This window comes from Hemicordylus capensis, chromosome 4, assembly GCF_027244095.1.
Source record: "Hemicordylus capensis ecotype Gifberg chromosome 4, rHemCap1.1.pri, whole genome shotgun sequence".
NCBI classification, from domain to species: Eukaryota; Metazoa; Chordata; class Lepidosauria; order Squamata; family Cordylidae; genus Hemicordylus; species Hemicordylus capensis.
The window spans coordinates 79,030,568-79,053,117 of record NC_069660.1 but is presented as its reverse complement, the minus strand read 5'-3'; the positions used below and the strand labels follow the sequence as shown (position 1 = coordinate 79,053,117).

The following is a 22,550-nucleotide window of genomic DNA, read 5'->3' as shown; positions in this document are numbered from 1 at the left end:
CATGCAAAGTATGTGCTCCACCACTAAACCACAGGCCCATCCCTGACTACAGGCCATCAGAGAGCTGTGGAGGTGGGGTTGGGCTGGAACTTGAATCACAGTGGGCAGCGGGGTGGCATGGGGGGTGTCAATGGGGGTGCAACAACTAAGCTCATAGCAAAAGGAGTCCAGTGTTAGGATAGCCAGGGTGAGAAGTGATTAAGTAATAAAGGACTAAAGAGCTGGGAATCAACAGTTCAAGGAGCACAGATCTACCCCAGGACAAATGTTTCTATTCGTCTCTTAAGTCATTCTCATGTTTAGGAAATAATGGGAAAGCTCTGCATGTGTGCCAAAAGACCTGCGGGCAGGAGGCTAAGGATCTGCCAGCCTTCCTGAATGGCAGAGCCCTGGCGCTCACCATACCTGATGGAGACCATAATCAAAGGTCATTATGGCTAAGCACTGGGCCTCTGGGTTGTCCCTGCTGTTGTGCAGCTCCAGCTGCAGGTGGTGCCAGTCACCATCGTTCACCTTCACCTGGTGCACCCGCAGTGCAGAAATCTGGCTGTTGGCACGGTGTACAGTCATCAGCACACTCCCCTCGCTCAACTGGGAAAGAGGGACAGGTAAGAGCAGGGTGAGCCCAGTCCTGGGTGAAGTGCTGCTGACCATCACAAGCATCACCCCTGCCCAGCACAGCATGTTTGAGAGAGGCACGTCAAGTGCCTCCAAGTCTGCCACAAGCCACCTCATGCCTACTGGATAGAGCAGGGAGTCTGTGACTCAGTCTTGCTCCCCACACCTCCCACCACAACCTCCATACTTCTTGTTTGGAACTCAGTCATGTCTTCTTCAGGCCAGTCCTAGAACTTACCCAGAGGGTGAGGCTGAAATGCTGCCCAGCTGTAGCATGTAGGAGGACGCCACTGCCCTGCCTAGTACGGAACATGAGTCCAACATGCCATGGAAGCGTAATGACTAATGCCAAGTTACTCCAGGTCACCATGCTGTTGCCCAGGAAGCGCTGGGGGCTTGCCATTTCTTCATGAAAATGAAAAAGAAATACCACCAGAAGATGGGCAAGTGAATAACACCATACAGTAGATCCCCACACATTCTAAGACAGGATTGGCACTAGGGATGTGCGAACCGGTTCAAATTTGAACTGGTTTGACATCAGACAGGCTGGGTTTGAGGGCTCGCCATTGAACTGGCCTTGAACCAAATCTTCCCTGGTTTGGCTCGAGACTAGCCAGTTTGGGGGTCCTAATGGCAAAAATATATATTTTAAAAAACAAATTCACCACCTCCGGGGGTGCTGCCACAGCCACCGGGGGCGATTTCAGAGGTTTTCCCTTCCCCACCGGCCTTCCCCAGTATTATAACAGCCTGGTTGGGTGGTTTTTGGCTTGTTCTGGGCCTCTTGTGTAATTGTGGTGGCCATTTTGGAGGCCGCCACGCATGCACAATGGACACCTGCGTGACCTCGTTGTGCATGTGCGGCAGCCTCCAAAATGGCCATTGCAACTATGCAGAGGCCTGTAACAGAACAAATTCTTTTACCCCCCAAAACTGGCTTGAACTTGAACCAAACCGGGGGTTGTTCGGGGGTGTTCAGGGGTGTACAAAACCGAACATGCCTGGTCCGGTTCAAGTCTGGTTCAGACTCAAACTGAACTGGGAAAACCATTTTTGTGCACACCCTTAGTTGGCATAACAAAAGCCACAAACCGCATGTGCTTCTTGAAGCACTTGTATGAAGTCCATGGATCCTTGATGGAAACGTGAAACTTTCCTTAGTATTTTTTAAAACGTTTCTAGTCTTCAGAATTACTGAAAGAGGCTTGAAAATATGACATATATTGATACAATCAACCTTTTTTAATTGGAAAAGTTGTTTTCCCTTTTAATATCTATATATTTATTTATCCAAGGCGTACCCATCATTAATCCCATGCATGGCAGCTCTCACAAGTGTTCGTGAGCAATGGGGACGGGGAGAAAATAGGGATGCCGACTGCCAGTAGCTGGCTGATGGGAGCAGGCAGCGGTGGGCCGGCCTGGTCGCCATGAGCAGCAGGTGGCGGTGGGCTGGCCACCAGGAATTGGTGGGTGGGAAGGTGGGAGAAGGTGGTGGGCCGGCTTTCCAGCTGGCCTGCCAGCCAGAAACTGTGGGCGGTAGGGGGGGGGGAGAAGTGGACCGGGTGGGGGAGGAGAAGCGGGGGGGGGAGATGCGAGGCGGCAGAGGTGCATATGCTCTGCGCCTGGCTCAGCTAATTTACGTATTAAAATGGGTCTTTTGAAATCATGGGATAAGATTGCAAAGTGTCATGTCATAGCATTTTTAATGTCACACTGAAGGTACATCTACAGAGCAACTCCTGTTCCTGAAATAGTGCTCTGGTGACAAACAAGAGAAAATAATAATAATAATAATAATAATAATAATAATCTTTATTACGGTCGTTGACCAGCACAAGTTGTAAAACAGTAATACTATACAGTAAATGCAATATAAAGAAAGTGTTGCAGTATTACGGAGATTAAAATTGATGTAGCATTAAGACTGAGGGGGAGGGAATCTAAAAATACAAAATTTTAAAACATGATATAAAACACAAACAGAATAGATAAAATGCATGTAAGCTAAAAAGGACTCAGCCAAACAGTTTGTTTCAGTCAAAAAGCAGTATAAAATCAGAACAAATTTAAAAGAGGGGATAATCAGCATTCTATGGGGTCCTGCTCAACACAGAGTCACTGAAAATGCTAGTAAAATACTAGTGAAAAGGATTAAAATAAAAGGGCAGCTTATTCCTGCTTATTGAACAATTACAACTCCAAACACAGCTCAGCTCCCAATCTGGGAGGAGATATGCAATTCAGGAGCTCTATAAAGTGTTAGCATTGAATTAGCTACTTTTAAGCTGGCAATACCTATCCCCACATGCCCAGCTACAACTAGCCGAGATATGAGTACAAATTGCTCTGGCATTGTGTCGTTTATTTGTCCATTTTTAGGCTCTTCCGAAAGCGAAGGGCTGCACTGAAAAATTTGGCTACCTGTCTAGTGGAAGAGGAATTACTTCCTTCCAGGAGCCTGGCAGTCATCTGAGGTAGATTGAGACCTGGGAATTTGACTGTCAGAGGGTGAATGAAATCCCGGCGCAGGTCTCTGTAGAGCAGGCATTCCAATAGTACATGGGTAACTGTTTCAACTTGACCCTCGCCGCATGGGCAAAGCCTCTCCCCATAGGGATCCCTCTGTATCGTCCCTCTAAAAGGGCTGAAGGCAAGGCATTACATCTTGCCAAGGTGAAAGCTTTTCTAAGAGGGGGCACCTCCAGGGCAGTAAGATAGGGTGCTGGGGCCAAGCAATACCTAACTGATTCCTGGCACTGAAAATCAGGTACCCTTGCCATGTCTGTCTGTCTCTCAATATCCTCAATTCTCTGTTTGATGGACTTCCTAGCTGTCTCCAAACTTTGCGTGAGCAGGGCGGACTGATCGAGGCCCAAAGAAGTCATCTTTTGGTTCAGTGAACGCTTCCAAGTCGACTGGTATGAGTCCGCTAGGACTAGGCGGCTCAGCCCTATCTCTGAGGAATGGACTCTCAGCCAATAAAACAGCGCCATTTGCCAACATCTGGCCTCAACTCTAACGAGGCCCGCCTCCAGTCTGAGCCTCACATTGGAGGTGCATTTAGGGGTTTGAAATAATGCTCTCAGAAACTTGGACTGCACCACTTCTAAGGGGAACAGATCTGTATAGGGACCCAGTTGGGCACCGTATAATAACTGTGCCAATGGTTTCGCCTGAAAAAGTTTTATGGCCGCGGGGATAAGATGCCCACCCCTGGATCTATAGAACTGCAGAATAGCCCGAGCGCTGTTTTGAGCGGCCTGGGCCACGTGCAAGGCATGGGCTATCAAGAGAAAATGGTGAACGTAGTACTGGAGAGTTCACCATACTTGTACAGTTTTGAGCACAGAAGACAGAAAATAAGTATGGTGAACTTTGGACAGTTCACCATACTTGTACAGCTCAATAAGTACAGGAGAACTTTGTATTGGCATCACACCCTCCCTGGGTAGTGCAGAAAATGGGGTCTATGCCTTCCAATCTACTTGTCAGGCAGGTGGCATTGGGACCGCAGCTGGATCTTTGAGCGGTTTAAGGCCTCGGATTTGCAGAACTGGAGGTGCTGAATAAGTGCATCTAATTCCCACTCTAAGTTAGGGGTGGAATTAACAGGGATGGTGGAGGGCTTGAAGCCCGGACTGGTTCTTTTAGCAAACATCTTCATAAAAAGGCCCAAGAACAAAATGGTGATTTGCTCCCACTCTTAGGGAGTTGCTGGAGCCTGCTGAGGAGATCACTAGGTGGCTGAAAGAGTGTGGACGGAGTTCCAAGCTTTATCTTACTATGTACTTTGACTCTCCCAGCAATGGGTGTTTGGAGCAGTACTGAACCAACAGACAAGGAGGCGGGTCTCACGATCCGTGAGACCCGCTTTTGTTAAAACTGCGGGGAGAGTGGGCTGAGCCCGCTCTCCCCGCAGTCGAGCAGGCAGGGAGCCCTGGGCGGCCAGATCGGCCGCCCACACGTTGGCCAGCTCCGTGACGGAGCCGGCGGGTGGTGGGTGGAGCGGGGGCCGTGCGGCTCCATCAGTATGTGAGCACGCAGGGCATACTGGGGAGACCCCCAAGCCGGGCGGCGGCTTTTCGCCTCCCGGCTGGGGGTCTACTCATGAGTAGGCGCGGCGCGAAGCCGCACCGCAGCTACTCACAAGCCTAAAAAGCAGGTTTGCTGGAGCGCTCGCTCCGCAAACCTGCTTTTTAGCAGGAGTTCTTGAGCGGGTTACCCGCTCAAGAACCATTGGGCTCGGCTGCGAGCCTGGTGGTTCTGACAACCAACAAAAATCGGGCTAGGCTCTCCTAGCCCAATTTTTGTTGGTCGTGAGAATCTCCCCTAAGAGAGGAAAGGGAAGTCCTGATGCACAGAAACTGAACAAATCACCCCATGCAACTGCAGGCACTCTTAGAAACCCACTTGGGAGCCACCTCCCTAAACAAGAGTCCAGCAGCTGGTTCTGAGAGTCCTGCTTGGTCTTCATTTGCCTGCAGTGGGTTACTGAGCACAGAAGAAACAATATAATGACATTTGAGGGGACTCTGCTCCATGCAGCTGAGTCAATAGTTCCTGTTTACTTACATTCTCAGGCCTTAGCAGGGCAGTGTGACCTACCTTTCACTCTCACACCTACACATTATTACAACTACAACCCCATAGCCAAGATTGTTTGAGGGGACTGCCCCCCCTCTCTGTTTTTAGCACAGGGGTACATTTTCCATCCTTCTCTAAGAGGGGCAGAAATATTGTACACTCTATAATATAGTATACACTATACACTGTATAGTATACAATCACTTCCCAAAGCTCATGCTCTCAGATCGGTGCATGATCTTGTGTTAGCATTCTATACTTCACTTCAGAGACTTTCAGAAGAGCTGGAAAACCCTTACCCCCACCCCACTTACTCTTGATCACCTAGAATGACCAATATTCAAACAGTTCTGGTTTAGCACTCCCTGCCCCCTTTCTTTCACAGCTTCTACCCCTTACCTTGCTTGCAGTCCTTGCCTCCAAAGCCCAGGGGACACTCACAGCTGAAGGTGTTCCACTGGTTGACGCATGTGCCACCATTATGGCAAGTGTTGCTGTCACAAACATTCTTCTTCGCTGAACAGCCTAGAAGGACAACGCAAGATGGCAATGAAAGACAGCACGGCAGAAGAAGCTTCTCCAATGGATGGAACGGAGTGATGAGGCAGGGATAAGTCGAGGCTGCTGATGAGACTTAAGAACATAAGAACAGCCCTTGCGGATCGGGCCCAAGGCCGATCTAGTCCAGCATCCTGTTTTCACACAGTGGCCCACCAGATGCCACTGGAAGCCTACAGCAGGAGTTGAGGGCATGCCCTCTACTCCTGCTGTTACTCCCCTGCAACTTCTGAGGAGCAGAATCAGGACTGTACTCCATTTCTAATGACTGCACCCCAAACATTGTCTGTGGCACACTCATGGTCTTCTCACAAAAGACAGCCAGTATCTGTCAGCTTTCCACCCCCAGCATCCCCACCTCCCATCTCGATACACTTCCAATTTCAATGCTCAGATTTCCTCCCCAGTTCTTAAACTCCCATACCAGGCACAGTCCCGTTGTTGGCAATGAAGTCAGCCATGTCCACCTCTCGATTATCGATTAGGAAGTCCCGCATGCAGCCTACAAAATGTCGGTTCCGTACTGGGAAGCTCTCAGGCAGGTCAGGAACACCACCTAATAACAGTGGACCTGTCAGATCCAGGGACCTGGGAAGCCAAAATGGGAGTTACTAAAGAGACAATGCTCAAGGAAGGGAATCACTGATGAAGGGACACCATCGGACAGCTGAGCAGAAATTGTGGCTGACAGAACATTGCAGGAATAGCTGAGGAAGACTGAGGGCCATAGTAATCCAGAGTGAAAATCAGTGTTGCCAAAAGTATAGCATGTATTTTGATTGAGGAAATCAGAATTTAAATTCTACCTCAGATACAGACTTATGGCCGGAAGGAGGGCTTAGGTAAGCTACTTCCTCCCTATCTACAGTACATACATATCTACATGGGAGCACATAGAAACACTTTGCCTGCCCACCTTGCAGGGTGCCTAACAACTGTGATGAAAACATGTTGATTTCCCATTCCTGCTCCCAACAGCTGCTGCAGGGTGGAAGTAGGCCTGGAACGCCAGGACACACACACACAACACTGCAGCCCATCATCCTGACAGGTATTCCTCCAGTGAATAACAACAGTGGTGGGGTCAGCCTGGCCTTAACCACGTCTGCTCATCTCTCATTTTGATATGCTCATCAAGTGTACTTATGGGGCACACAACATTCTTACTTCTTGGTGCCTGACTGTGTTCCTTGTGCTGAGCACGAATAATTTCCCAGGATGGTACCAAACTTCAAGGCCACTGAAGTGTCACAGTCATCCACGGTCACCACAGCTACTTTTTGATCAGAAGGTCCCTGTGAAACTCCAGACTTCCCCATGATGGGCTGTGGAGAAAAAGCAGAATCCTGATGCAGAAATCTCACAGGCAGCCAATTAATGGCCATGGCTGCACAACCAAGCAGTGAAAAGGAAAGAGCAGGATGCTATCTAAGCTGCCAAAGCAGAATGAAGCTCTCACTCAGCTTCCCTAGAGCCATAACAGCTTGAAGAAGAGATCTGCTTTTAGCCTGCACTCTTGGACAGCCTCAAATTATGCTGGCAGGACTCGGAAGAAGTTGGATGCCAATGCCAGTTCATGGCCCTGCCTCTGAGGAAGGAACACACTGCACACCAGCTGAGCACTCTGGAAAAGCAGGTTGGCAGCAGTTCCGGAAGGAACTTCAAGAAGCTGAATGTCAGGGCCAGACGCTGCCAAAGCAATGAACACATTTGGGATGCTGAACACTCAAGAAGCAGGGTGGGAAAAGGGTGGCATTTCTCCCTTGCTGTTTCATCACGTTTATGCGCGAAGCAAGGATTCCAATATGCATTAGTAATTTTAAAGACAGAGCCAGGGACTGGAATGAGCTCTGGATTAATGAATAAAAGTGTGTATTGCATATGCTCCCCTGCAGAGAACTAAATAGTTTGCTCTATAGAAACAGACTCAGGAGACTAATATGATGTCTAATATTGATCCATCAGCAGGCATTCCCTACTTTTTTCCAGTTTCTCTCAGCAGCAATAAGAGCTAAACACCTCTCTTTTTAAAAAAAGAGAAACCTGAAATTCTCATGCATCAGTGAGCTGGCAAGTTCACATAATACTTATATATGACAACCTTATAATAAAAGCATCATGAAGGTACAATACAAGGCAGCGGCATGGTCTTGCTAAAGATTATAGACTAGTGATGGGCTTTTTGTCTTAGGCAGTACCTTAACAGGGCATTTCCATTACACCACTTTGCTTCTTCGAGCATTTTCCTTGCTGGAAGAAGAATACATTGCAGTGTATTCTATGAGACTTGCAGATTGTACCTTTTTTACATTTCATACCCACTTCTTTCACACATGAGAAATGGGCTGTTGTTTGCATTTGGGGACAAAGCCATTTAGAACATTTTTATTATGCCAGATTTGTAGACAACCAGATGTGTGTTCCTTTTTGAGTAATCGATCAATCAAACTGAAAGTCTGATCATAAGTCATATTTTCACAATGTCACAGTTTCCTAATTAGCACTGTCAAATAAACAGTCTTCAAAAGATCAATGGAATGCAACAGAAAATGAGTTCCAAATACAGCTGCACATACTATTTATTTATTTATTTTTACATTTTTGTATCCCGCTCTTCCTCCAAGGAGCCCAGAGCGGTGTACTACATACTTAGGTTTCTCCTCACAACAACAACCCTGTGAAGTAGGTTAGGCTGAGAGAGAGTGACTGGCCCAGAGTCACCCACAAAGTATCATGGCTGAATGGGGATTTGAACTCCGGTCTCCCCGGTCCTAGTCCAGCACTCTAACCACTACACCACGCTGGCTAGACACAGCAAAGGGTCCCCAAAGCCACCCACAGCCTTCTGCACTATGAAAATCCTGCAGAGCTACCAGAGCACATACAGCAACTGTGTAGGTAACAAATTTATTGCCAAAGAAAAGGAATTATTTTGTCCGGCAGGGAACAAAGAGTGACTTTGTGCAAACTACCTTTCAGTAATAACTGCCATAACTGTAACTCCCTGACATACACTGTCAGGGGAGCACCAAAGTCTGAAAGGGTAAGCGAAGGGGATCTTGAAAAGGCACCTCTCTAGAAAAATGTGAAATAGGCACATGTATGCAAAATCAGAGAGAAAGGTAATAGTTTTAAAGCTTCAGTTTTAGAGTGTTTATTACATTTCAAATATAAATAAACAAACAAATAAACAAACAAACAAATAAATAAATGTTTTGATTGGTTTTATACTGTGAACCGCTCAGGGGCTTTTTTTGTATGGGGCGGTATATAAATGTACTAAATAAATAACAGAAGTTTAAAATCAGGTTCTGTTTGGAAAACTGATGATGACTGAGTTGGCAAATGTGTGCACAATCAGATTCAAAAACCCACAAATAGGTGTTTGCTAAAGCATAAGGAAAATTCCAAATTAATCTCATAGTTGGTTGTCACTGCTTGTCAGCTAGTTTCTGTCCCTCCCCTGCTTAATTTCCGCACTGCTTCCTCCATTTGTTCCATCAGGCACAAAGGTGTTTGAGAGCGTATATACAGGCAAGTCTGTTTTCCGCCTGTTTTGCAAGGGAAGGGGTTGTTTGCTTTAGGTTGTTCTATGTAATGTTACATCTCTGAGAACGTTTAAGGCATTCTCTGTGAAATGTTTAAGGCATTCCTTTTTATTTAAGGGCTATCCTCTGACACAAGATATAGTAATCCATTGGTGAATAAGTTCAGGGCTCATTTAGTGGTAGTTATAATGACTACCTTATAACTGTGCCTTAAGTGGCGCAGAGGGGAAATACTTGACTAACAAGCAGAAGGTTGCCGGTTCGAATACCCACTGGTACTATATCGGGCAGCAGCGATATAGGAAGATTCTGAAAGGCATCATCTCATACTGCATGGGAGGAGGCAATGATAAACCCCTCCTGTATTCTACCAAAAGAAAACCACAGGACTCTGTGGGCACCAGGAGTAGAAATCAACTTGACGGCACACTTTACCTATAAGGACAGTAAGACACAAAGACAGTGTGGACATCCTGCAAACCACCTCCCACAATTTGGGGTGATAATTGCAACTTGCTTCACAAACAAGTCCCATATAACAAGAATTGTGTTTTCAAATATCTTTGTATTCAGTGTTATTCATATATATGTATGTGTATATGTGTGTGTGTGTGCGCGCACACGTGTGTGTTATTTATTTATTTATATTTTAAAACCCAATATGCAGATTGCATATCTGCATATCCTAAGTCCTGCAGTTTTGTTTTCTAAAATGTAAACAGCAGCTGTGAGGACCTTGATCCAGATCAGAACCAAATAGGAGGTTTTAACCCTTTGCCCCCATCGTGGGCTCCATCAAGCTTGCCCTGATAACTGGGCAAAGAGGCACCTTTTAAAGTGGTGGCTCTCTTCTTTTGAGCAGGGGAAAAGAGCAACTGTCCTTATCTAACACCAGCACAGTGTCTTTCCAGTGCCTGTTGCTGGTGTCTAATTTGCCTTACTACTTAGATTGTGAGCCCTTGCAGGGCAGGGAATCATCTTATTACTTTTTTCTATATAAACCACTTTGAGAACTTCCTGTTGAAAAGAACTATATAGATATTCTTTAATAACAACAACATCTCCCCCACTCTGCAGCTGCCATCTCAGAAAGGAAAGCTCTCATTGGTATCAGTATTAGCAAACTAGTAAAGTAAAAGTTGTGCCGTCGAGTTGGTGTGAACTCTTGGCGACCACAGAGCCCTCTGGTTGTCTTTGATAGAATACAGGAGGGGTTTACCATTCCCTCCTCCCACGCAATAGGAGATTCAACATCTTCCTATATCGCTGCTGCCCAATATAGGTGTTTCCCATAGTCTGGGAAACATACTAATGGGGTTTGAACCAGCAACCTCTTGCTCCCTAGGCAAGTTACTTCCCTGCTGCGCCATTAGGTGGCATAGCATTAGCAAACTACCCATGCTATTTGTTTTAAAAGATCAATAAAGACTGTCCCATAATTATTTTATATACACACACACAGACTACCAAAAAACCCCAAGACATATATAAATATCTCCACATCAGTAAGTATATATCCATATCTCTCACTGACACCCACACTCACAGCAAGCTATACTTAATAGAGGGGGAGCCAGAGATTGTCCTCCAAGATATCTTCAGTATGAGTATCCTGTGGAAAACCTGTACTATTCTATGTCACTTTAGTCTATCTTATTAGAATTGTGAGCCCTTTGGGGACAGGGGACCATCTTATTTATGTACTATTTATTTTTCTATGTAAACCGCTTTGAGAATTTTGTTGAAGAGCGGTATATAAATATTCGTAGTAGTAGTAGTAGTCGTCGTCGTCGTCGTCTGTAAATGACACAGCCTGAGCTTCTGGTTCTGAACTATCTCTCTCCCCATTAGGTTTGCTACTGGGCTGGTGCTCAGCCTAGGGCTTCCCATGCCTGGCAGGAGAAAAACATAGGTCACTGGTGATTGTTTTCGTGCACAGGGCTGGACTACAGAATTTTGAGAGAGATTCAAAGGCCAGGGCTAGAAAATGGGACAGATCCAGACAAAGGGAGAGAGGGGGGGAGAAGAAGCGGAGAGGAGAGGAGGGTGTGGTCATGGCAACAGGTCACGGCACATCACCAAGCACTGGCAGGCAGCCCAAATCTCCCGTCAGCCTTCCAGCCACTCCTTCCCTCAGAACATGCAAAACAAAATTGGTAATGAGGGGACAGCTCAACATAATGCTCAGGGTATTCCCCCCCCCCGCGCGCACCCGGCCACCCCAACTAACCAAGATCATCCAGGGAAACTCCCCAGAGCTGAAATGCTTTTTATATTAAAATCTGTACTTTGTTTGAAACTGATTCCTGAGTGTAAAAGCTACCGTGTCATTTACGAATGTCATGTGTATATAAACTGCAGTTTTTGCCCGCAAAATACAAAGTGATAGCAAAATGATGGAGGTTCCACTCTTATTAACTTGTAATGTTACACATCCATACATGAGACATCCCCCATACCTATGCCTGTGTATTTTATACTCAGAAACAGGTTTCCAAATGCAAAAAAGAAAGAAAAAGAAAGTATGAAGTGGACCTAAATATGCAAGAGAAAGAGCAGTCTAAACAGAAATGGATGCATGCAGTGCATCAGAATAAAAAAGAATGAGAATATCAAAAGCCCACATAGATTGATAATAAACATATAAAATAAGATCCTATTTTGGCGACCGTGAACCACTGAGGTTAGGAAAGTGGCTACAAAAAACAGGGCCTTAGTGGCAGGTCCACTAAGCCTCCTTCCTGATGCCCTTTGGAAGGCAGATTTAAAAAATTCTTCTCTATGTTCTTTCACTGTTCTAGGTTTTAGGTCTTGCTCTCCTAGTCTTTTTTTTATGGTCTGATATTTTCACACTGTTAACGATAGTTAAAAATTGCTTTTATGATGTTGTGATCTGCATCTTGGAAGATCTTTTAATTAAAAAGATGCTATATACATTAAATAAATAACAACAAACACACACATGAGCCATGTCAATTAAGAGTTGGCATTTCTATGGGACACAGTCCCTACATCTATCGGATGTCTCCAATGTGATGGTAAGGGCAGAGAGCAGCCTTATATTCTTAGGTAGCAGGGCTCCCTTAGTCACAATTTAAGTTCTTTCATGCTGCCTACTACCATTAACATACAGGACATTAGCAGCTATGTCGTTTCCACAGAGGTTAGTGGTCCTGGGCTCCCTTTTCATTCCTACCAATTTCTACAGCAAATGCACAGCAAATTCTGCATCTGGGGTCTTGGGACACCTTTCAGGAGGAGTTGCTGAAAAATGCAACAGTGATGCAAACAATGCCAGTGAGATCACCTTTAAAGATTATGTGGCTTCAAGTCCTCAGAAATCTGTGACAACACCATTTACCACAGATATGCCTATTCAGACTGACTAGCACTGCTGTCAGTTAAATGATGGTTAACCCTCCTCCATACCCATGCCCAAGCAGTCATAGGAGAGATGAGCAAGTGTACAATAATTCATGGAAAAAATAAAACCTGTGAATAAACAGGCTTGAAAATATAGTATGTCCACAAAGATTACCAGCCCACAACTAAATCTACTATCCCACCTGCCCAAGAACACCAATGTAAGTCTGTTGTGGCACATCAATAGCCTGAGAAAACAGAACCAAAAAACAAATTACCCAACTTGCAAAATATTTCCCAGCCTGTTCACTTTATACTTGTGAGGCAGTTTATATTTGCCACAGGTAATGATGAGTAGCTTTTTACAGGATTGGGAGAACATTATGTCAGCAGTACCTTGAACTCTAAGGACTGAATGAACCTTGGAGACTAAATTCTCCCTTTGGTCATACATCCAGTGTTGTAGTTCAGTGATGTGTCCTCAGGTAACCCACAATCAAAGAAGCTACAGAGTCACACCCTCTTGTCTTCTTCCAAGACATGGAACTTGGAAAAATGCTGCTTTTACTTTCTGTCACGAATACCAACAGGCATCCAAGTCAATCCCCAGAAACTCAACAACAGAAGGACCACAGCAAAGATTCAGGGTTGTAGGGTGTGCTGCTTTGGGCATATTTGTCTGAATGCACACTTCAGACAAGCCCATGTTGGACTGGGGTAATAATAAGATGTGGAGAAAAACAGTGGCTGACATTCAAAGTGAGGCACCATGGATATGCCAGGAAGATGCCTCTGCACTGCAGGAAGCTTCCCCACTACCACTATGGCAACACACACAGCAGGGAAGGAGCAGATTTTGACAATTTGTGCCTTCAGAAGTGCCTCATGTTACCCAAAAATATGTCCCTGATAGCTGTGTGACCTTCAGGGACCTATTTTCAGGTGATACAGGACACTTCTGGAGGCAGCACAAACCATCAAAATTTGCTCCTCTTTACTGCGTGCCTGACACAGTGCAGTTAAGCAAGCTTCCCACAGTTCAAACATGTCTCCCTGGTTTGTCCATGGTGCCTTGCTCTGGATGTAAGCCAGTGAAAATAACATGAGAGTCAACTACACAAAAACCGGTTTCAAATTTCAGCTTGCCTTCCTTGTTGCTACTGGATGGCTAAATGATCACAAGTGAAATGGCAATTCTGTAATCCTACAAACTGGTGGGTATTGGGGGGACGGAGAGCAAGAGATGCTCCATTCACCAATCCCATCTTTAGCTCTACCTGCTGGTTCAGTCCACTAATGCAACCTTTTCCATGCATACACAGATCCCATATTATACATACACAAGCCCCTACAAACAGACACACTGCACAGAAATTCTACAGCCTCATCCTTATATACATCTGTCACAGAACCATCCCTGCAGTGTTTCTTACATCTGATTCCTGTCTTCCTGCATGCTCAGATTAGTGTTTTAACCACACAACCATGCTTACAGGAAAGCAAATTCACCAAGTTCACCTTTGGGCAGTAAAATTCATAGCCAAGCACTATTTGAATCTGGATTACCTACACTGTCCATTACTACACCCACTGCACTATCCAGACTTTCCTACCACAGTGCAACCTTGCTGCCTCCCACCATCACCACATCAGGCCCATTGTCCCTTTCCTGCTCTTACAATGCAGCCCAATAATCTCTCTGCCAGTTCCTGCTACCCAAAGAATTTCATTGATAGTCTGCCTTTTATAGGTAGGATGAATGGTTCCATTGTTCCACCCAGTCCGACTTCCATTTTGATTCTTTCCATTTGCTACAGGAATAGAGGGGTAGATGTGCCCAGGCTTTATCCCCTCTTTCCTCCAGGGCATTGGCATTAGAGGTTGGCATCACTGGGCATGTCCAAAGCCCATTGCTGATCCCTGAGACCACTTTTGTACCCACAGCCTTTGTGTGATGGTGGCAATGGCAAAGTGTCCCTCCCAAGGCCCATCCAGTTAGGAGGGGGCTTATGGAAGGACACTTGTCGAGGGTCCCCTGAAACCTAGAGATTGCTCTGTTTACCTCCTCATAATTCAGTTCAATTGGCCACATAACAAATGAAGTACACCCCAGCAGTGTTCTCCCTATGGTGTGTGCATGTCCATGCACTCACAAGCTTTTTGATGTAGTTAATGTTAGATCCCACTCAAGAATCAGGAAGGCCCCACTCTGAATGCATGTGCACACACACTGCTTTGATACTGCCACCCAAAACAAAACTCATTCTGCAAACTAATGAAAAGAATTAGAGGGAACACTGCACTCCAGGGACAGTGCCCAAGAATACAGGCATTCTAGTGCATCCTGACATTCCATTATGGTCTAGTGAAAACTGAGAAAATCCCCATGTGCACACTCCTATTCAATGGAAGCAAGGAAGAAATGGGCTGGCTCCAGGCAAATAACATGTAACTGCCCCCTTTGGCAGGTGGTAGATAGATTGTTCCAATGGAGAAGCAACCCATCCATGGAAAATAAGACCTCATTTCCCATGCATCTTCAGGAGGATAAGGAGGTAAGACCTCACATACTTGGGCAGGGATTCCTATTGCCTTTAATATACTGTGCTTATTTTCCCTGATAAGAACAGCAGGGCTCTGAAACCCAGAGCCCTGTCATGCAGGGATCTGTCATGCAGGGATCTGAAACCCAGAGCTTGTTCATCTTATCTGGAACGTAAAAGCATGCAAGCTTAGCCATCCTCCCACACAGCTGAAAGAGCACTGGGGTGAGTCAACCACCACACAGCAGAAGAAGCACTAAACCACACTGTTTCAACAAAATCCAGTTTTAATGGACTTTCAGCCAATAGGCAGCAGGAACAGCACACCTTCTGACTGAAGGAAGAGGCCAGGTATACACCCTCCCCATTTCCCCAGTGTAACATGAGAAGCCTATTCTGAACGGACTTCATTTCCTCTGAATCCCAGGTCTTAATTACCACGGCAGCTTTTGTTCAAAGCATGTTAGACAGGGGAGGGGGGGAAAGGGAAATAGGAATATTTCCACAAACAATTGTGAGTTATGGCTTTATGTGGGTGTGATGGTGTGATACAGTGTTGTGGGATGGCGGCACCACACCCTTCCTCTGTCCCAGCCTAGGCTCCTGGCCTCCAAGATACCCTGCAGATCACAGAACTTCTGTTAACTTGCCTGTCAAGCTACACTAATTAATAACTATTCGCCAAGACTGGCGAATTGTGCTAGTGGCCTCAATCCCCTCTTTAGCCCTTAGATGCATAGTACACTACCGTGCCTTAAAATAAGGCCAAGAGTTCTAGGGGCAGAAACTGGCTGCAGGCACTGGGAGTCTGGCACCTTCCCATGCTAGATAGCAGGATGTAACTGTCTGCTGGCACAGAGGCCGTGCGCTTGGGTGAAGCTCCCGCAGGCAATCCAGCTCATCGGTACTGACGCCAGTGTTCAGAAACATTCCCAGGAATGGGAAGGCCAACACCCCATCCCAGCCAAGGTGCTGCCAACTGGGAGCATGCAATCAGAGTCCACTGGACTCCAGCAGGGGCCCCAAGCCTGGAGGGAAGACCCAGCACAATCACTCCTAGCTCTACAGCACAAGGAAAATGCTCAGTTTTGCTGCCATTTAGTAATCTTCCGATTGGTGGGCGGGGGCGGAGAGTGGGCACTGGTTAAGGAAGGTAAAAAGCAACTGAAAGGGAAAGGTTTCTCATTGTGTCACCTTACACTCTAGCATCAAGCACACCGTTGCTGCTAAATCAGTGTTAAGAAGCAATGGTTACCTGATTCTCTTTTGTGTACCAGAAGTTGCTGCCCAGCTTCAAGTAGTAATGACTGAATTTCTGGGGGCTGGCAAGTCCAGAGACGTCCACCCTTTACCCTTTACGTCCACCCTTTCCTCTTTCATTCCAACTGAGATTCTATTATTATGGTTTTAAATAAGTTCCATGCTTTCCAGAGTGATTTGACCCTTCTGACTTTCCCTTTCAGCTTTCTTTTTACCAGTCCCCTCATTTTTGAAAAGTTTCCTCTTCTGAAGTCCAACTCATCTGTGTTAGACTTCCTTAGCAATGCTCTATTCACATATAAGCTGAATTGGATCACACTAAGGATCACACTATTTCCCAATGGTTCTACAACTCCAACATCTTGCACCAGGTCCTGGGCACCACTCAAGATTAAGTCCAAGGTCACCTTTTCTCTGGTTGGCTCTGTGACCAACTATTCGAAAGCACAGTCATTTAGCATGTCTAGAAATTTGGCCTCTCTGTCAATACCCGCTTGTTAATTTGCCCAGTCTATGTGTGGGTAATTGAAGTCACCCATTATTACAGCTCTGTCTCTCTTTGATGCCTCTCTGATTTGCTTCTCCAACTCCAGGTCACTCAGCGTTTTGATCTGGAGGGCAATAGCATGCCTCTAATAACACATTTCCTTTCAGTTCTCTTATTTATTTATTTATTTATTTATTGTCACCCGTAATGATTCTGTGGAGGACTCTGGTCCTCATAGGTTTTCTAGCTTGTTGGGTTCTATCCCTTCCTTAATATACAGTGCTACTCCACCCCAGATATTGACCCAGACATTGACACAGTATTCTATATCTTTAAAATGCAATGATGAAACTTGGTGATCAGCTAGATTTCTGGTTGGCCAGTCAAGTTTTCAGAAAAAGACTGTAAGTCTGTGACCCATTTGAGCACCGTGAAGGTGGAGAAGCCATACAGGGGATCTCACTTCATCAGCAAGGTATGTACATAGTCATTCATTTCTCTGCCTAGGGAGACCACCACAAATACAATACTGGGCTTTAATGGCTGTAAAGTGATCTCGCTGGGGCACTTCCTTACAGCAAACTGGAGTGCTTGGAAGTCAAAGCTATTCAGGGAATTGATTTTGGATCCAAACTATCACATTCAGGCAGAGGCTCCCTATGGCTAAGCTCCTTCTGGCTGCTTGTGGCTCTGATTCAGCATGATGCCCTTTTGAAAAACAGAATGGGAAGCCTACTGAGCTTACAAAATCAACCATGATTCCCCAGGAGAGTAGGGGCTATGCAAACAAACAAGTACGCAGCATGCAGGCGCTGCAGGGGCGGACTCCTCTGAGCTTCCCTGCTGAGGAGCCTTAGATCCTTGAAATGCTGCCCGTCCCACTGCCTGGAAATCTTTGCCCATTGCCTTCATCCCCACCTCCAGCTTGGTGAGATCCCCACTCCTCCCCCACGACATCCACTCTCACCCCCTGTGCCATTCCAGTCCCCTAGGCAGCCCCTTTCAATCCCAAGCTTATTAACGGAAACAGGCAGCTGCTTGTGACAATTGCACCAGCTGCTCACCTCCGCCTGCCCCCCTGTCACCAGCCTCCTCATTAGAGAGCAGCTTCTTGGGACTCCAACACGCTGGGACCACAAACCCGGCCTCCCCCCCCCCCCCAAATCCCTGCATCTAGGGCACTATGAATGCTAATGGCTGGGATCTTCAGGAGCCAAAAGTAGCCAAGTGTCCTGAGACAGCAGTTGATGACAATGACCCCCATTATCAAGAAGCTCCCGCTGGTCCTTGAAATGATCCCAAGCCCCAGAAGCCATCTTCGGCCTTCACAGCAGGCAAACGTTCCAACTACAGGTATGAGCGGCTCTCTGGAGCATGGCACTCATGCGATACCAGTGGAGAAGCTGGCATTAAAATGAACACTGCTGGCTACTGTGGGCAAATGCACTGAACACCCCATCAGCAGGTCTGATTAGCTCAGCAGGAAAGAAACTCACCTTATTGTAGTAGTGCAGGTGGACGGTGTGCCACTGCCCATCACTCACACCCCCTGGGATGAATGGGGATACTGTGCTTGTTGACTCTCCTGAGGGAGAGATGAGACACAAATAAGATAAAGCATCTTGAGGAGAGAATTGATTGCGTTGCCAGGGCCCAGGGTGGAGTTGTCAGAAGCAAAGCGGCGGAGGGGGGGGGGAGGGATGGACAGGACAACTGCTTAAGCATACCTGCTGAGAAGGTAAGATGAACTTGCTCCTGCACAATCTCCAGTGCAACAAAATCATGCCGTTCATTGAAGCGCCCATTGTAGAGAAGGAGCCCATTGCGTTCCTTTGTGGCAAACCTGCTCAACAGAAGAGAGAGGTGACCCCTGTGCTCAGAATCCAGGACCTCAAAAATCCATCTTGGGACATTCACAGCAAGAATGGCAGGTCGGGAGAGCTAAGGTGATGGATGGAATCTGAACAAACAGAATTCCTGTTCAGGCAGAAACGCAACAGCTGCAGTAATACCTCAGTGATAGAAAAAAAGAGTTTAGGAAGGTGGGCGGAAGACCTGGATTCGTTCAGTGCCATTTGGTGCTTCCTTCAGGACATTCTGAATTATACTCTGGAACATCACATACCTATAATCCTTTTATTCCCTATGCAAAAATTTGCACACAGAGGCAGGCCACCAGTATTGTAGCCTCTTCTGCTCTGCTTCATGAATATATGCACTGCAGAGAAATAAACACATAGAAACATAGGAAGCTGCCATATACTGAGTCACACCATTGGTCTATCTAGCTCAGTATTGTCTTCACAGACTGGCAGTAGCTTCTGGAGAGCTGGTCTTGTGGTAGCAAGACTTTCCCCCTTACCTAAGCAGGGTCCATCCTGGTTGCAGATGAATGGGAGACCAGAAGTGTGAGCACTGCAAGATATACCCCTTAGGGGATGGAGCCACTCTGGGAAGGGCAAAAAGTTTCAAGTTCCCTCCCTGGCTTCTCCAAGACAGGGCTGAGAGAGATTCCTGCCTGCAACCTTGGAAAAGCTGCACGTGTGTTCATCAGATGTGGGATTCCCACAATGACTGGGGAGGAAATCTGTTGTGTGTGAAGTGGTCCTGGCTCTGAACTGTTTGTTGCTAAGTTGCCACGATTTCCCCAAGCAAGTAAGCCTAGCCTAACAAAAGCATTCCTATGTGATTAGGTGTGCTGCTGCTTCCCTCACACAAAGGAGCGCCCAAGTAGGCTAGCTCAGCTGTGACTCATCCTGGCACCCTTCCCCCACCTCCACACTCCATTCATTAATTTTGGCTGCGTGTGGCTCTGTGTGTAAACAGAACAAGGAACAAGAACTGGGGTGAGTGCTGAGGCTGAGCACACAAAACCAATTCCTACACTGTCAGGCTTTACCAACCTCTCAGCAAAATGCCAGTGTGTGCCTTTCAAATGGTTAGTGCTGACAGATGGTGGACGGCTACACAGAATGACAAAAATTTCATCTCTGTCTCCCCAGATACAATTCAAAGGCAGGGGGCTCTGCATGTGTAGCTGGCACTTTATGTGTATGGCACTTTACAAAGAATGAGAAAGACATGTCTTGGACTCCGTTCCAAGGCGTCACAATACAAGAACCAAGGCAAGTTTAGAAAGTTTGGTTTAGCTTGGTTTAGCTCACTTTTGTTTATTTAAACTGTCTATACACCTTCCTATCAGAGGCACTAAACAAAAATTTAAAATATAAACCACGAGTGGGAAACCACGAGTGGTACCGAATTCAGGTCAAATCAGGATTCAGCAGCATGAGGATCCAGCTTTGGTAGGCAAGCAGATCCAGAAAAGGGGTGGTAGTGGGGGAGGAAGAGAATGACACCACACAGGTACGAGACTGATAGTCAGGGCTTGAAGAAAAAGGCATTGCCTGACATGACGAGGAAATTTATTCAGAGTAATCCCATTGAAGTTAAAAGGGGACTACTTTGAGTAATTTTCCTCACCAGATATCCCTGGCTTCTGATGAATGCCCTAGCCAAAACCTTTGGAAATGTGGGTTCTGTGTCATGCTGTGCCATAAGAATACTCGGGGCCAGGCCACTGCTTCTTTGTTTCTCCATCTCATCAGGTAGAAAGGAGGGGGAATACACTGACAGACTGAACAGAGAGCTATTTCCCATCATTTCCCACTGGTATGAAGGGAAATGGGGTGGATCCATTTTGATGTGGTAGAGATATGGTTGAAGCACCAAAACTGACTTTTTTAGCGTGTTGGCCAATCCTCTGAGACTAATGACACATGCCAAGATGGTGGTTTACCATGCACTGGAAAACCTTCAAAATTGCATTAAACCTGGAGGTGGTGATGAGTCATTAATTTGACAGGTGTCCAAGCATACACAAAAAGACCAGTACCATAGCAAAAAATAGATAACAACTTGAGTTACATGCACCATGTCACCACCATATTAAAAATGGTCACATGAATTGGCTCCTTAAATAGATGCCAATGGAACATCACTACCACAGTAGTTCCTTTGGCTGAAGGGCTATAGGTTTTGACATGTTCATTCTCCACACTTGTTTCCAGACGCTGTATCTCAGAGCATTGGGATGCCTTTTCTTCCTGCTATCTACAGTCCTTTCTGGTGGGGCAAAGAGAGTTTTGTTGCTAGTATTGTGCAGTATAGTCACCAGATCAGGAATGAGGAGTAATGGAAACATGAACACAGGAATTAAAAAGTCCTGATAAATAAGCCTGGACCTATTCACAGGGGGCAGGTGACCCCATCCTTTTTCAGCTGAAAAGTTTCTAAAGGGGACCATGTCACCTTCCCCTCCATTATGGAAACACTGGTACCTTCACCCTGCCAATAAGCTATATTTATAAATGATATTTGAACAGAACTACACTGAACTCACGGCCAGAAGCTGGGCAATAACAGGAGATGAATAATGTGTATATTTTGGACACTATTACCTGTGAATTTCCATTAGACAGAATGGCCCATTGTCAACTATGCCAGCCCTTCCTTGATTGTACTGCTTCAGACAGCAGGTGAGAGAATCACATGTCTGAATGCACTCCCATGTAAAAACAAAAACACAGAACTCCTGCTTGCATGTCAGGAAGAAAGACTTTATTCTAGTCTTCTCTCTGGCACAATAGGTTTCCTTCTGCAGGGAGCTTTTTCTTTTTGCTTTTAATATGGGAGGGGATCTTCCATTGTAATCTCAAGTAGTCCATTTGATTTCACTCCAAGACAGACTACTTAGCTAGGCTGGACCACTGGTTTTAGTCATGTTGCTCACAATTCCATTCTCCCAATCAGTGCCAGCCCATGACATTTTGCTGCCTGAGACAGAGCACCAAATGACACCCCTCCCCTCTCTCCTCCTCTTTTTTTATTTCCCCCATACTAAAAATCATCCCCCACTTCCTTCCTTCCTTCCTTCTTTCCAACCAATCCCCCTTTCTTCCTTTTCTATTAAAAAGAGGGGGGGCAGCACAATGGAATTTCACTTTCCGTCCTCTGCAGACATCCATGGGGAGATGCTAGTTGGGCTGCCATCCTACCCAATCTGCTGCCTGAAGCAGCCTGCTTCACCCTGCTTCAAGGTCAAGCCATCCCTGCTCCCAATTCACAGTCCTGTACTATCTTCACTATGTAATGTCCACCACCACCAATATTTCTAATGTATCCTAGGAACAGCAATACATGCCCTCTGTTCCAGGGGAAAGGACTAGAACAGAACTCATAAGGCAGACCATTCTTTGGGTTTCTGTCTGTATATGTTTTGATTGTTTTTAATGTTGTTTTAGAATATTGTTTTAAAATTTTTAAATTGTTGTGTTTTAAATTTCTTGTTTTTGTTTTTAAGTAATGTTTTAATGTTGTTTTATCTTGTAAACTACCCAGAGATGTAAGTTTTGGGCAGTATAAAAATATGTAAAATAAATAAATAAATAAGATGACATCAAAACAGCGTTAGGCAATTTCAAACAGTTACTCTTTTCACAGAGTTAGAAATACTCTTTCCTAGTGCAGAAGAGGACTTCTCACTCTCTCAGAGGACAGCCTAGACATTATGTTCTTCTATGG

At 45.8% G+C, this 22,550-nt stretch overlaps 1 protein-coding gene across 4 annotated transcripts in view; it reads right to left on the bottom strand.

The window, feature by feature from the left end:
- CELSR2 (cadherin EGF LAG seven-pass G-type receptor 2) overlaps positions 1-22,550 on the bottom strand; it is a 120,814-nt gene that overhangs the window by 32,382 nt on the left and 65,882 nt on the right. For all 4 annotated transcript variants that reach the window (XM_053247371.1, XM_053247372.1, XM_053247373.1 and 1 more), the window contains exons 4-10: positions 18,695-18,810; positions 18,464-18,552; positions 6,934-7,091; positions 6,191-6,354; positions 5,608-5,733; positions 857-1,023; positions 406-591 (exon numbers count right to left, since the gene is read on the bottom strand). In XM_053247371.1, the coding sequence (XP_053103346.1) occupies positions 406-591; positions 857-1,023; positions 5,608-5,733; positions 6,191-6,354; positions 6,934-7,091; positions 18,464-18,552; positions 18,695-18,810 (1,006 nt within the window). The remainder of the gene's footprint in view (positions 1-405; positions 592-856; positions 1,024-5,607; positions 5,734-6,190; positions 6,355-6,933; positions 7,092-18,463; positions 18,553-18,694; positions 18,811-22,550) is intronic.